At 42.7% G+C, this 14,395-nt stretch overlaps 1 protein-coding gene across 4 annotated transcripts in view; it reads right to left on the reverse strand.

Moving 5' to 3' along the window:
* KLHL5 (kelch like family member 5) overlaps positions 1-14,395 on the reverse strand; it is a 163,795-nt gene that overhangs the window by 53,806 nt on the left and 95,594 nt on the right. For all 4 annotated transcript variants that reach the window (XM_033947422.1, XM_033947404.1, XM_033947394.1 and 1 more), the window contains one exon: positions 12,160-12,346. In XM_033947422.1, coding sequence (XP_033803313.1) covers positions 12,160-12,346 — 187 coding nt within the window. The remainder of the gene's footprint in view (positions 1-12,159; positions 12,347-14,395) is intronic.

A 14,395-nucleotide genomic window follows, 5' to 3' on the forward strand; every position in this document is an offset into this window, starting at 1 on the left:
TATTTCTAGAGCACTATCAGACATACATAGCACTGTTTAGAGTTATGAAGGAGATTGTGAGCTCATTCGAACAGAGACTATCTAATCAATCAAGTTAGACAAACAGGATGCAAGGGTAGGGGGGTTACAGTTAGTGGGGGCTGGTTAAACTGCTGTTTAGGGTGATAAACAAAGGGAAAGGGTTATGTGATGAAGGCAATCTTGAAAAGGTGGGCTTTCAGTCTATTTTTGAACAAGGGAAAGAATGTTACGCACTGACTCAGGTAGTCTATTCCAGACATACGGGGCAGTGAGTTGAAAGAAACAAAGTCATTTTAATACTCAGGTTTGTCTCCATTCCTTTCCTAATGTTCTATTTGCTTTCCTAGCCACCATTGCACATTGAGCAGGCCTATAGATTACTTATGCTTTAAGTAGTATCCATATTTGGATAATGTACAGTACATAAGAACATAAGAATTGCCACACTGAGACAGACCAAAGGCCCATCAAGCCCAGTATCCTATTTCCAACAGTGGCCAACTCAGGTCCCAAGCACCTAGATTGATTCCAAGTAGCAAAGAGATTCTATGCTGCTTATGCTAGAAATAAGTGCAGTGAATTTCCCCAAGCCATTTTAATAATGGCCTATGGATTCTCTTTTAGGAAACTATCCAAGCCTTTTCTAAACCCCTCTAAAAGATTCACATTGTAAACTTTTTCCCAACAAAAGTAGAAATTGTACAGAAATCAAGGGAAAAGAGATCAACTGGAGTTTATAGAATTGCCAAGAAGGAGGAAAACGCAATAGATAGGTCTTAGAGTTCTTATCTACCTTCAGATTCTCTGTGTCTGTTTTTAATGTTCTAAATGGAAAGTTCAGAAAATAATGGGTATATATTGAAGGAACTAAGGCCAGTACTGGGCAGACTTGCACAGCTGTGTCCCGTATATGGACATTTAGTTGAGGACAGACTGCGGAGTGCTTAGATGGCTGGGATTGTTAAGATGGGCTGGAGTGAGCTTTGATGAAGACTCCAGTAGACAGAATCTAAGCACACTACTGGACAAGGCTCTGGGTTTCTGGCCCAGAAATATCTAAGAAAAAGGACCATTTCAATTAAACGATTAATTTATGGAGCATATATGGTTGGGTAGACTAGATGGACCATTCGGGTCTTTGTCTGTCGTCATTTACTATGTTATCAGGTACTGACCTCAGTAATCTTCTTTCTAGTAGAAAGACACACTATTCCTTAACCTTCAGGTAGTCAACCCCTACTCGTGAGAATTCTTGTAGAGAACCTCAAGAGCATTCTTTTGCTCCGCCTCCCATCCCTCTAAGTTGTCCTCTAATTCCTCAGTTCAAACCAAAACAGATGGTCAGCCCTGGAGAGGATATATAATAGGGAAGGGTACAGGTACTCTCCCTGAGAAATATGTCCTCTCCCTGAGAAACATGTCTGTTCTGCTCATATGAAACAAAATTTAACCATCTGCAATATATAACAAGATGAAAACAAACAAGAATAATAATAATAACTTTATTCTTTTATACCGCAATAACCAAAAGTTCTAGGTGGTTTATACTAAAAAGAGCGCAACCTTCTACAGATACCTCCCAGATTTTTCAACATGGCAGTTATATACCCTATCCTTATTAGAGCTGGATAAAGGAAAGAAACAAGATGTCCGGATTCCCAGGCACATTTGAGGCAGTAAGCAGGCAAATGAATATCTGACAGTGTGTGCCTTCAGGGATAGAGTATCTGTCTACTAGAAAGAAGATTAGAGGTAAAAACCTAATATTTCCTTCTAGTGCAACAGACACTCTATTCCTGAACCTTTGGGACATATCAAAGCAGTTCCCAGAGTCTAGGGCAGGGGTGTCAAAGTCTCTCCTCAAGGTCCGCAATCCAGTTGGGTTTCCAGGATTTCCCCAATGAATATGCATGAGATTTAGTTGCATGTACGGCTTTCATTGTATGCTAATAGATTTCATGCATATTCACTGGGGAAATCCCAAAAACCCGATTGGATTGCAGCCCTCGAGGAGGGACTTTGACACCCCTGGTCTAAGGTGTGGCAGATGAGCCTGCTGACAGATGGTTGATCTGAATGCGGAGTCCATTTTGGCTGCTAAGTCCACCCTGTAAAACTTTGTGAATGTAAGAAGAGATTACCATATGGCCGCTCTACAGATTTCTTCCATAGACACCACTGAAGATTCTGCCCATGAGGAAGCCATGCTTCTAGTGGAATGCAAATGTTTTCCGCTTCAGTTTCGAGGCTGATCAGTCTTTACGAGCAGCACTTGCCAGTACAAAAAGATGATAAGACAGTAGAAACTCATTCATAACCTCTAGATACTGCAGTAATACTCTGCGCACATCCAACAATTTCAGCACCTTATCATTCTTCCTCGATCCTGGGGGAGTGAAAGCAGGCAATCATATTTTTTAATCACTATTGATAAGAAAGATGGGACTATGTGCAAGGCCAGAACAAGTTACATGGCTTCAAAGAAGGTTTGGATAGGTTCCTAGAGAACAAGGGAATTGAGGGGGTACAGATAAGGATTAAGGATAGGGATAGGAGTAGAGATAGGTTATAAAAATAGTCAAGGACCACTGCTCAGGCAATGGGCCTAATGGGCCGCCGCGGGAGGGGCCGCTGGGCGCGATGGACCTCTGGTCTGACTCAGCGGAGGCAGCTTCTTATGTTCTTATACCTAAATCCAAAATTCTGAGGAAGGGATCTCTACATGACAATGCCTGGAGTTATGACACTTGTTGGGCTTAGGCAATCACTACCATAAACACCATCTAGATTGTTTTAAGATCCATCAGAGAAGCTTGCTCCACAGGTTCATAGGGTATTCTAGCTAGCAACCATAGGACCAGATGAAGACTCTAAGCTGGAAAAGTCTGTCACAAGTTGCGGTATCCCACAAGATTCAATATCATCCCCTTTACTGTTTAATATCTTCTTGACCCCCCTACTAACTCTCAGCCAATCAATTGGATTTACACCATTTGCTAATGCGGATGATGTTCAATTTTTGTATCCTTTAGATCTGAATTCTACCTAAGAAATTTCTTCAGTCAATAAGACGTTATCGGAAATTTCCAAATGGCTACATGACAACAAACTAGCTCTAAATACAGCCAAAACTGAAGTCATGCTAAATTAGGCAAAAATTAAGATCACATATAAATATTAATGACATAACACTACAAGAAATCTCAAAGGGCAAAATATTAGGGGTTATCCCAGATCAGAAACTTAATTATCACGAACAAATAACTACATTGGTTAGAAGCTGTTTTTACAGGCTACGGATGATTCGAGCATTAACTCTTTCTCAAAGAAATGTCTTTGAACATTCTAATACACTCACTGGTCATATCAAAAATAGATTACTTTAATGCATTATACAAAGGAATAACACTGAAGGAACTATGCAGGTTACAAATAATACAAAACACTACAATAAAAATAATCACTAAAAAGAAAAAATTTGAGCATGTTACTCCCCTTTTACAGAAAGTTCATTGGTTGCCTATAAACCATAGAATTTCTTATAAGTTAGCACTATTGACGTAGAAAAGATTAATGAATAAAACTCCCGCATTCTTAGAAAGACACCTGATTCCATATGTTTCAACTAGATCCTTAAGATCTGACAAGAAGTCCCTCCTTTCAGTCCCTTCACTAAGATTTATTTACACTCGGAGGGACACGATCTTTTCCATTACGGCACCAGAAACATGGAATTCACTGCCGATATATATCAGGGAAGAAAAGTCACTTAACAAGTTTAAAGGACTTTTAGAAGCTGGCTCTTCAAGGACGCTTTTAAATGAGGTTTTTTGGATTCTTTTGAACTCAAATATTCCTCAGAGAGCTATTATCCCTTTAAAAGAAAATTAATGGGTAACAATTTCCTATCCTAATGTTCTAACCTTACATGTTCTCTGTTTCTCCTAAGCATTGTAGTTCAACCTGTTTCCCTCGTGTTTTATGTATTGTCAGAGTCTTAAAGTATGTTTTTTACTAAAACCCTGTTTTTATATTTGTAAATCGTATTGAAATATGATATTGCAATCAAATCAAATTTTAAATAAACTTGAAACACCGGAGGATGGAGGCACAAAGTGTCCTTCAGAAACCTGGCCATATCAGGATTTGCGGTTATGGTGCTCTTATTAACCTTAGACTCAAAATATGAGAGCCTCACAATCTGAACTTTCAGGGAGCCAACCGTTAGGCTTTTTTCCAGTCCTTCCTGCAGGAAGGTGAGCACCACAGAAGTCGGAGCCTAGTTTGGATCCTCACTCCTTTGAGTGCACCAAGCTTGGAAACACTTCTAGGCTTTTGCATACATGGCTAGAGTTGATTTCTTTCTACATCTGAGAAGGGTGGCCACCACTGTGTCCTAGTAACCTTTGCACACTAGCGCTGAGTGCTCAAGAGCCACCCAGTAACCTTTGCACACTAGCACTGAGTGCTCAAGAGCCATGCCATAAGGTTAAATTATTACAGATCCTGCAGGGCAATTGGACCCTGTGTCAGCAGTCACAGATGAAATGGAAGTCTAAGACCTTGGTTTCTTTGCAGATGGACCAATTGGTTGCCTCGGCCAATCTGGTGCTATTAGAATCACCAGCTCTTGATGTGTCATTATCCTGCGCAGAAGTCTGTCTATCATGGGTCATGGAGGAAAGACATAAAGAAGTCCTATCTTTGGCCAAGGCTGCACCAGGGTATCCAGGCCTTCGCTGCCTGGCTCTTTATCTTTGACTGAAGAACTTTATCTTTGACTGAAGCCTTCTTGTTGGCTGCCATTTCCATCAGATTGAATGTCAGGTGCCACCACTGCCTCCCAATGCAGGTGAAGGCTTCCTGAGACAGTGACCACTCCCCTAGATCTAGGGTCTTCCGGCTGAGGAAGTCCTCTTGCACATTTGTCCACTTTTGCCACATGCGCTGCCGGGAGCACCAAAAATGGGCCTCCACCCATTGAAACAGCATCTGGGCTTCCACATATAGAATAACACTCTTGGTACCCCCCTAGCAATTGACATAGGCTAGCACTATTGTGTTGCCCGAGTAATCTCATACTACTTTGCAGCACACTTCCAAACGCCTGAAGTGCCAGGTGGGCGGCTTGAAGTTCCAAGCAATTAATCAACCACTACAGCGGCGAAAAGAGAGAACAGAATGCTAGGAATGATCAAGAAGGGGATCATGAACAGATCCGAGAAGGTTATCATGCTGTTGTACCGGGCCATTGTGTGCCCTCACCTGAAGTACTGCGTCCAGCACTGGTCACTGTACATGAAGAAGGATACGGTACTACTTGAAAGGGTCCAGAGAAGGGCGACTAAAATGGTTAAGAGGCTGGAGCAGTTGCCATACAATGAGAGATTAGAGAAACTGGGCCTCTTCTCCCTTGAAAAAAGGATACTACGAGGGGACATGATCGAAACATTCAAAATACTGAAGGGAATAGACTTAGTAGAGAAAGACAGACTGTTTACCCTTTCCAAGGTAGGGAGAACGAGAGGACACTCTCTAAAGTTTAAAAGGGGATAGATTCTGTACAAACGTAAGGAAATTCTTCTTCACCTAGAGAGTGGTAGAAAACTGGAACGCTCTTCCGGAGTCTGTTATAGGGGAAAACACTCTCCAGGGTTTCAAGACAAAGTTGGACAAATTCATGCTAAACTGGTGAGACTGGACTCATTTGGAGCATTGGTCTTGACCTTGGGGCCGCTGTGTGAGCGGTCTGCTGGGCGGGATGGACCACTGGTCTGACCCAGCAGCGGCAATTCTTATGTTCTTATGTACTTCCTCTGAGAAAGAGACTGATGTCTCTGCACCAGTCATCCTTTGCAATGAATACCCAAGCCGTATAGGCTGGCATCCGTCGTCAGGATCACCCCATGCAGAGATGCGAAGGGGAACTCCTTTGGTTAGAGACAGAGGTTCCAACCACCAGGTTAGACTGCAACATGTTTCTAGTGTCCAGGGCAGCTGCATCTGGAACACATCCCTCTGCAGACACCAGTGGAAGAGGAGCACATTCTGGAGTTGACGCAAGTGCGCCCTTACCCAGGGAATCATGTCTATGGTCACAACCACTGATCCCAGCACTTGCAAATAATGTCAGGCCATCAGAGCTGTCTCATTCTGAAACTCCCATATCCAATGCAGAAGCTTCTCTCTTTGGGCTTCTGGGAGGAATACCTTGCTCTCCCTTGTGTTGAACTGGACTCCCAGATACTCCAAGATCTACATCAGTTCCAGGTGGATTTTCTGAAAGTTGACCACCCAACCCAGCATCTGCAGCAGCCCACCTTCTAATTTGGACTGGGCTCTTATCAGTCAATTGTCCAGATACGGAAGTATAGAAAAAGAAAAAAGCAGCAGAAAAGGGCTATAGCCCACCAAGTCTGCCCATTCCAAGTATCCCCTCCCCTGAATTTACTCCCTTAAAGATCCCACATGAGTATCCCATTTTCTCTTAAAATCCGTCACGCTGCTGGCCTTTATCACCTGGAGTGGGAGTCTGTTCCAATGATCCACTACTCTTTCGGTGAAGAAGTACTTCCTGGAGTCACCATGAAACTTCCCTCCCCTGATTTTCAGCGGATGCCCTCTGGTGGTCGAGGGTCCCATGAGCCAGAAGATATCATCTTCTGACTCGATGCGTCCCGTGATGTACTTATATGTTTCAATCATATCTCCCCGTTTTCTTCTTTCCTCAAGTGAGTACAGCCGCAATTTTTTAAATCTTTCTTCATACGTGAGATCCTTGAGCCCCAAGACCATCCTGGTGGCCGTTCGCTGAACCGACTCGATCCTCAGCACGTCCTTTCGGTAGTGTGGTCTCCAAAACTGAACACAGTACTCCAAGTGAGGCCTCACTATGGCTCTGTACAACGGCATCATAACTTCAGGTCTCCTGCTGACGAAACCTCTGCGGATACACCCCATCATTTGTCTTGCCCTGGAGGAAGCCTTCTCCACTTGATTGGCAACCTTCATGTCCTCACTAATGTTCACACCTAGGTCGCGTTCCGCCGTGATCCTAACCAAGGTCTCACCATTTAGTACATAAGTTCTACGCGGGTTTCTCTTACCCAGGTGCATTATCTTGCATTTTTTAGGATTGAAGCCTAGCTGCCAAGTAGTTGACCATTGTTCCAGCAACAGTAGGTCGTGTGTCATATTATCAGGTAATAAGCTTTTGCCTACTATGTTGCAAAGTTTGGCGTCGTCGGTGAACAGTGATACCCTTCCTCTAAGTCCTTGCGTCATATCTCTTATGAATAAGTTAAATAGAATCGGGCCCAGGACCGAGCCCTGCGGCACTCCACTGATCATGTCCGAAGCTTCGGATGGGGTACCGTTCACCACCACCTTCTGAAGTCTACCACTCAGCCAATCCCCAACCCATGTAGTTAGAGTGTCTCCTAATCCTATCGATTTCAGCTTGTTCAGTAATCTTCGATGAGGGACGCTATCAAATGCTTTACTGAAGTCCAAATATACCACGTCCAGTGACTCTCCGGCGTCCAGTTGTCTAGTAACCCAGTCAAAAAAGCTAATCAGATTAGATTGGCAGGATCTACCCCGGGTGAACCCGTGTTGGTGTGGATCACACAGTTTTTCTTCATCTAGGATTGTGTCAAGATTCTGTTTGATCAGTGTTTCCATGAGTTTACACACTATAGACATGAGACTCACTGGTCTGTAGTTTGCTGTCTCTGTCCTGCAGCCCTTTTTGTGGAGTGGGATTACGTTGGCGGTTTTCCAGTCCAAGGGGACCCTTCCTGTGCTTAGGGAAAGATTGAAAAGAACAGATAATGGTTCTGCCAGGACTTCCCTTAACTCCCTGAGGTGTAGGTTATCCAGTCCCATGGCTTTGTTTACTTTGAGTCTTGATAGTTCGTCATAGACGCTACTGGGCGTAAATTCGAAATCTTGAAGCGGGTCTTTCTGGTTATCTCCTGTCTGCAGCTGTGGACCAGCTCCCGGTGCTTCGCGGGTGAACACTGAACAGAAGTATTTGTTCAGTAGTTCTGCCTTCTCAGAATCTGATTCCGTAAAGTTACCGTCCGATTGCTTCAGGCGTACTATCCCATCTTTGTTTCTTTTCCTGTCACTAATATAGTTGAAGAAAGATTTATCCCCTTTCTTAATTTTCCGTGCTAGCTCTTCCTCCATTCGGAGTTTGGCTTCTCTGACTGCTGTTTTGACAGCTTTAGATCTGTCTAGATAGTCCTCTTTCGCCCCCTCTCTGCCTAAATGTTTGTAGGTGATAAATGCGTCTTTTTTCTGTTTAACTAGGTCTGAAATTTCTTTACTGAACCATTGGTGTCTTTTGTTTCTCCTGCGTTTACTTACTGTCTTTATGTATCGGTCTGTTGCTTCATGTAGGATGGACTTCAGAGACGACCACATATCCTCCACATTGTCAGATATTGCTTGTTTATGTAGCTCCTGATGGACAAAATCTCCCATGCGGTTGAAGTCTGTGCCTCTAAAGTTGAGAACCCTTGTTGCTGTGTTTGTCTTAGGGAAACCTTTCTTGAGGTTGAGCCATAGCATATTATGGTCGCTGGAGGCCAGTGTATCTCCTACTGAGACTTCCGTGACGCTATCTCCGTTGGTGAGAACTAGGTCTAGTAACGCCTGGTCCCTGGTGGGCTCCAATACCAATTGCTTGAGACGTGCACCCTTTATGGAGGTTAATATTCTTTTGCTGCTACCCGTAGTCGCGGAGAGTGTGTTCCAATCTGCATCTGGCATGTTGAAGTCTCCTAGCATTACTGTGTCCCCGCGCAGTGTGATGTTCTCTATGTCCTCGATTAATTCCATGTCTTTTTCCTCCTGTTGCCTGGGAGGTCTATATATCACCCCAAGGTATGGGCATTTTTCATTCCCTCTGGCCAGGTTCACCCAGAGGGATTCCCCGGTGTATCTAACATCTGTGATTCTGGTGGTTTTGATGCTTTCCTTAGTGTATAGCGCTACTCCTCCTCCCAATTTACCCTCTCAGTCTCAACGAAGTAGGTTGTACCCTGGTATAACCATATCCCACCCATGCGATTCCGTGAACCAGGTTTTGGATATCGCTATCACGTCAAGATCGGCGTTTTGTTATCTCAGTCTCTAATGCTAGAATTTTATTGCCCAAGCTGTGTGCATTAACATACATAGCCCTCCATATCTGTGAAGAGATTCCTTTACGAGCTAGTGTGGCTCCTAAATTATCAGTGATATTTCTCCCTGAATTATTGTGGATATCATTGGTACTTACCTTAGACTTGGTAGTGTGAGTGCGACTTGCCTCCTCAGGGTGGTTTCTTACTGCTCTGGGATATAAGTATGTACCCTCTGTATACTAGCTCTGCACAGGTATGCTGCAACTACAACCATCAACTTGGTGAAGATTTGTAGCTAGCCTGAAGAGCAAGGCTGCAAACTGGGTGTTGCTCCAGCATGGAAACACAAGAACTTTCTGAATTCTGGAAAAATGGGAATATGCAGATTGGCCTCCATTAAATTCAGCGAGGTGAGATATTCCCAGGCGCCACTGAAGCAATTACCGACAGCACCATCTCCATTTGGAAACAGGGTATCTTTAGGGATGAATTTACTGCTTTGAGGCTCCAGCCTTCTGAGCCTCTCTTGGGTACTATGAAGAGTATCGGCTAGAGCCCAAGTCTTCCTCTGCTATGGGCTCTATGGCTTCCAGATTCAGCAGCCATTGCACTGTTGCTTGCACGTTGCTTTTTCTAGCTTCCCAGCCGGAGAGTCTAGAAAAAGGTCTGGGAATGGACAAAAGAACTTGAGCTTGTACCCCTCCTGTATAATGTTCAGCATTCAGCGGTTTGCAGTGATCTCTGCCCACATTCCCCAATAGGCCAATAACCTCCCTCCAATGTGTGGAGGCTTGGCTGATGGTTTGGCATCATAACAGCTTCTTGGGAGTTATGGCAGAGTGGGATCCTAAAGATTGGTGGTACCTGGTCCCTCTGAACCTTTGTATGGAACTTTGAAAAGATCTCTGGCCTGCAGGTCCTCCCAAGAACTGGCAACATCATCTGAAAGTCTTAAAATTACTGCGACTTGACACCCTAAGGGCTCGAGGACTGCTGTCTGGTGAAGACTTTGGCTTGTGATCCTGCATATTTGCCCTAAGATCATCTAGACCTTTCCCAAAGAGTAAATGTCCTTTAAATGGTAATTTACTCAAGGTTCCTTAGAGGAGGAATCCCCCACCCACTGTCTGATCCATGGCATCCTGCAGGCAGAAATGGAATTAGCAGATATTTTGTTCATGACTCTGAAAAGATCATACAGAGCATCAGCTACATAATCCACTCCAGACATTAGAAATTGGAGATCTCTCCAGGCTATTGCGTCTGGATCACGGCGCAACTTGAATGGCAAACGCAGGCAACAAAAAACACCACTGCAACTGCTTTTTAACCTAAGGCCGCAGCCTTGAAGAGCTTCTTATAAACAAAATCCAGTCTGTGGTCCTGGGCATTCTTTAATACCATAACGCTTTCACTGGGAAGGGAGGTACGCTTGGTAACCTGCAACACCAGGGAATCCACTTTCAGTGGAACAGGTTAAATTCAGCATCCATTAGATAGAGCTTTGCCATGGCTTTGGCTACCCAATAGGGTCCTTCCGGGACTTCCCAGTGATCAGTGAGCATTTTGGTAATGTCTTGATGGGAGGAAAAACATGTGGTCTGTGCCTTTCTGCATTCTGCATCAGGTCATCTAAAAGGAGAAACATATTTATGAAATTGCCACCTTACTGTGTAATAATCTGACTCCTGCAATACAGCATTGGTACTTGTTGGTTAAGCCCCCAACAGTTACTGTAGGCTTTGCACTTACCATGCGTTAGTTTTTGTCTTTAATGTACGGTAAATGCAAAAATTCACCATGCTTTAGTAAATAGACCAAAAAATGCCTCAATAATTAGCAGTCACTCAAATGGAAGAGAATTCTATATGAAGCATATATTCTATTTGTTTAGTTATTCATAATTAACATTAATATCATCACAATATTGTTACTGGAGAGGAATTTAAATAACCTGATAAAACTTGTGTTCAGAAATTATTCAGAGAAAGGGCTAACCTAAAGGCCTCTAGGCTATTATTCTGTGAATGCATGGAGTTCAGTTTAACAATTCATTTGCGTGTCTGACGATATATAGCAAAAAGTGTTTGACCAATCTGGTCTCAGGCTTATTTAAATTTGATATACCACTATTGGGGAGGTGTGGTTTGTAACTTATTCAATCTGATTTCACTATTGAGATACATTCAGGTTAATTTCTTTAGTTTGTATTACTATGTTTTATATCCTCTTTATTTTAATAAAAAATGTATTTGAAAAAATTTGATATACCACTGACTGAAATATTGTCTCAGCAGGAAAGAGAAGAGCAGGCTTAGATTAGTAAAGGATTGGAATTATTTTTCTTGTAGTCACTAGGCCTAGCCGTTTTAATAGAATATAGCCGGTTATCTGCCAATATTCATTGGGGGATAGCCCATCTCATGCTGAATATCCTGATCTCCAGATTTGCCAATGACCAAGTATGGCGCAAGACACAGCCAGTCACTACCAATATTCAGCAGCTCGCTGGCTAAGTTCGGCGGCCAAATACAACCACTTAAAAGGGTGGTATATCTTTGGCTGTTGAATCTTAGCTGGCTAGCTGCTGAATATTGGCATAACTGGCTATGTCCCAGCCAGCCAAAAATAGACTAGAAATTCAATGCTGGTGGCTGGATACAGCACCAGTATTGAATTTCTGGCGATCTCCCATGATCTGATTATGAGCCTGACTCTTTTGAACTGGTGGGGCTGTTGAGGACTAGCAGTCATTTTGGAAAGGATATGCTTAAAGTCAGAGACATTAAATGGATATCTACCACACAATATTTCAAGTATGTCCTCTGGCTTTACAAAGAGAACAGTCACATTGTCAACACTAGCCTTCATGAATACAAATATGAATCAAAAAAGGAGAAAAAAATAAATCAATGCTATAGTTCATAATTATAATTAGGGATGCTTATTCAAAATGACTCTCAAAAGTACATTGCCCAACAGAAATTAGTTCTCACAATAATACCTTTAGTTGCATCCATTCCTCCAACTGCAAACAGGACTCCCACTGTAGACTTTCTAGGTTTTGTGCGAGGACTTTGCAACATTGGCCTTCTCTCCGGCAATAAATGGTATTTCATTGCTTCCATAATGAGTTTTTGGCATTCAATGTCATCCCTAAAGAGCACATTATTTTCCAAGTCTGCCAGAAACTACAGAAAAAATATTGAGGACAACATTAAGTCAAGATTGAATAAAACAGAGAAATTCAGCTGTTGAGGGATATGCAGGAACAATACACATTCTGATCTCAGGATATTAAATAGTCTATAGATCTTTAGGACAATGTTGATGTTCCTCTCCATCCAAGGCCTTATGAATCATTGTGAAGTTCAACCAGACACAAAGCAGTATTCTGCTATCACAATATGCCTTTCAATAGTCTTGCTGCAGCATTCTCAATCATCAGAAGTGCTTTTACTGAATTGCTAGGTAGCCTCAAGTAAAGAAATCTATAATAATCCCATGCACTAAGTCAACCTACTTTTTTGTTTGTTACCCAGTAACATTATAAATGTCAGTAGATAAAGACCAAAAATCAAAGGAGAGGCAGACACAATATTCAAAAGTATATGTTCAATGCGTCTACTACTATTTATATCCAATGATCAAGTGAGCAATGATAGTCTCTACCAGATAGGTCTCAAAATCCAAACAGATAAACACTCAGGAAGAACTAAGCTCCGTTAAAGAGTCATTTTTTAATCATAGGCCTGCTGCTGGAAAAACATCAGAGATAAAAAATTCCCTTATGTTTAAGGAAAAAATATTCTCTGGCCAAAAAACCGGGCCAAGTTAAATTGCTCGTAAAGATTGATCAGCACAAAAAATTATATCAAAAGGTTATCAAAATATATAGATCCAAAGTTTACAATACCCTCTACAGTATTCTCAAGATTTGCAAAGCTCGCTATCAAATTCTTAAACTCTCAACAAGAGGCTTTGCAAGACCTTGTTTCACGGGTTGCTGCGTCAGGAGAATAACCTCATTCAATATCAAAACTGCTCCAAACATAGTCCAACATAAATGCACATATTTTCCTTATAATTACAATAAAGCAGATGGAAAGCTTAGGTTTTTAACTTTCCTAATCTTCTTTCTTGTAAATCCACACTCTATTCCTGAACAAGTGGGTTATGCATCCCATCTTGTGAGATCTCTTGTAGGAAGCCTAATTTACATATTTTTCATCTTCCCCTCTTACCTCAGGACTTCCAGTTGGTACAAAAGCAGACAGTCATACATGTATAGGACAAAGAGAGGAAAGGGGTATGGGGATACTGCCCAAGAAACAAGTCTAATCTGCTCATAATAACAAACATCAGAACATTCAATCAGAAATTTAAAAAACATCGTAAACAAGAAAACAGTGAAAATATGGAGACAGCCTGCATTAATCGAGTAGGGTGTAGTAATCAAGGACCTCCCAGAGCAAAGTGCACAAAATTTTGCAGGCATTATTCTTGACAAAGCTGGTCAAAAAAGTAGTCCAAGTTACTGGTACTTATTGAAGCAGATAATCAGCGAATCAGCAACTTTCAGGGCAGGTTCCAGGATTTACAAGAAAAAAGGTTAGCAAAGGTAAGAACCTAGATCAGGATTCTCATAAACTCACATTAAAAAGTGAAAGACTGCTAATGCAGCCATTTTGATAGCGAATCCAAAAAAGTGAGACATTCTCAAAAAAAATCGCACATGCAAATGAGGTCAGCGGACAGCAATGAAGATTCGCTAAATTTGCATGTGCCCATCGCTGGGGATAGCAATGGGCACATGCGAAGAAAAAATGCGTCAAGAACCCCCCCAAAAAATAGAAATGTAACAGCAGCGGGAGAGTTATGTTCAATCTCTCATGCTGTCAACCAACAACCCCACTCCCCCAACAGCGGGAGAGATGCCCACACTCTCCTACTGCCATAAAATTCTGGCCATGACCCCCCCCCCGCCCCTGCAGCAGGAGAGATGCCCACACTCACCCGCTGCTCTAAAATCCCTGCCGTGACCCCCCTGCAGTGGGAGAGATGCCTACTCTCCCGCTGCCCTAACATCCCTAACTTGACCCAACCCAACCACCCCCCTGCTGGCAAGTGACCCCCTCCCCCTCCCTCAATATAAATGACCCAGAGGGACGCGTACTCCCTCCTCCAAGCTGCCTGCATCATCTAAAATGGGCCTTCCCTTCCCCAGTACCTAAGGCTCT

The sequence above is a fragment of the Geotrypetes seraphini genome, chromosome 1 (assembly GCF_902459505.1).
Source record: "Geotrypetes seraphini chromosome 1, aGeoSer1.1, whole genome shotgun sequence".
Taxonomy (NCBI): domain Eukaryota; kingdom Metazoa; phylum Chordata; class Amphibia; order Gymnophiona; family Dermophiidae; genus Geotrypetes; species Geotrypetes seraphini.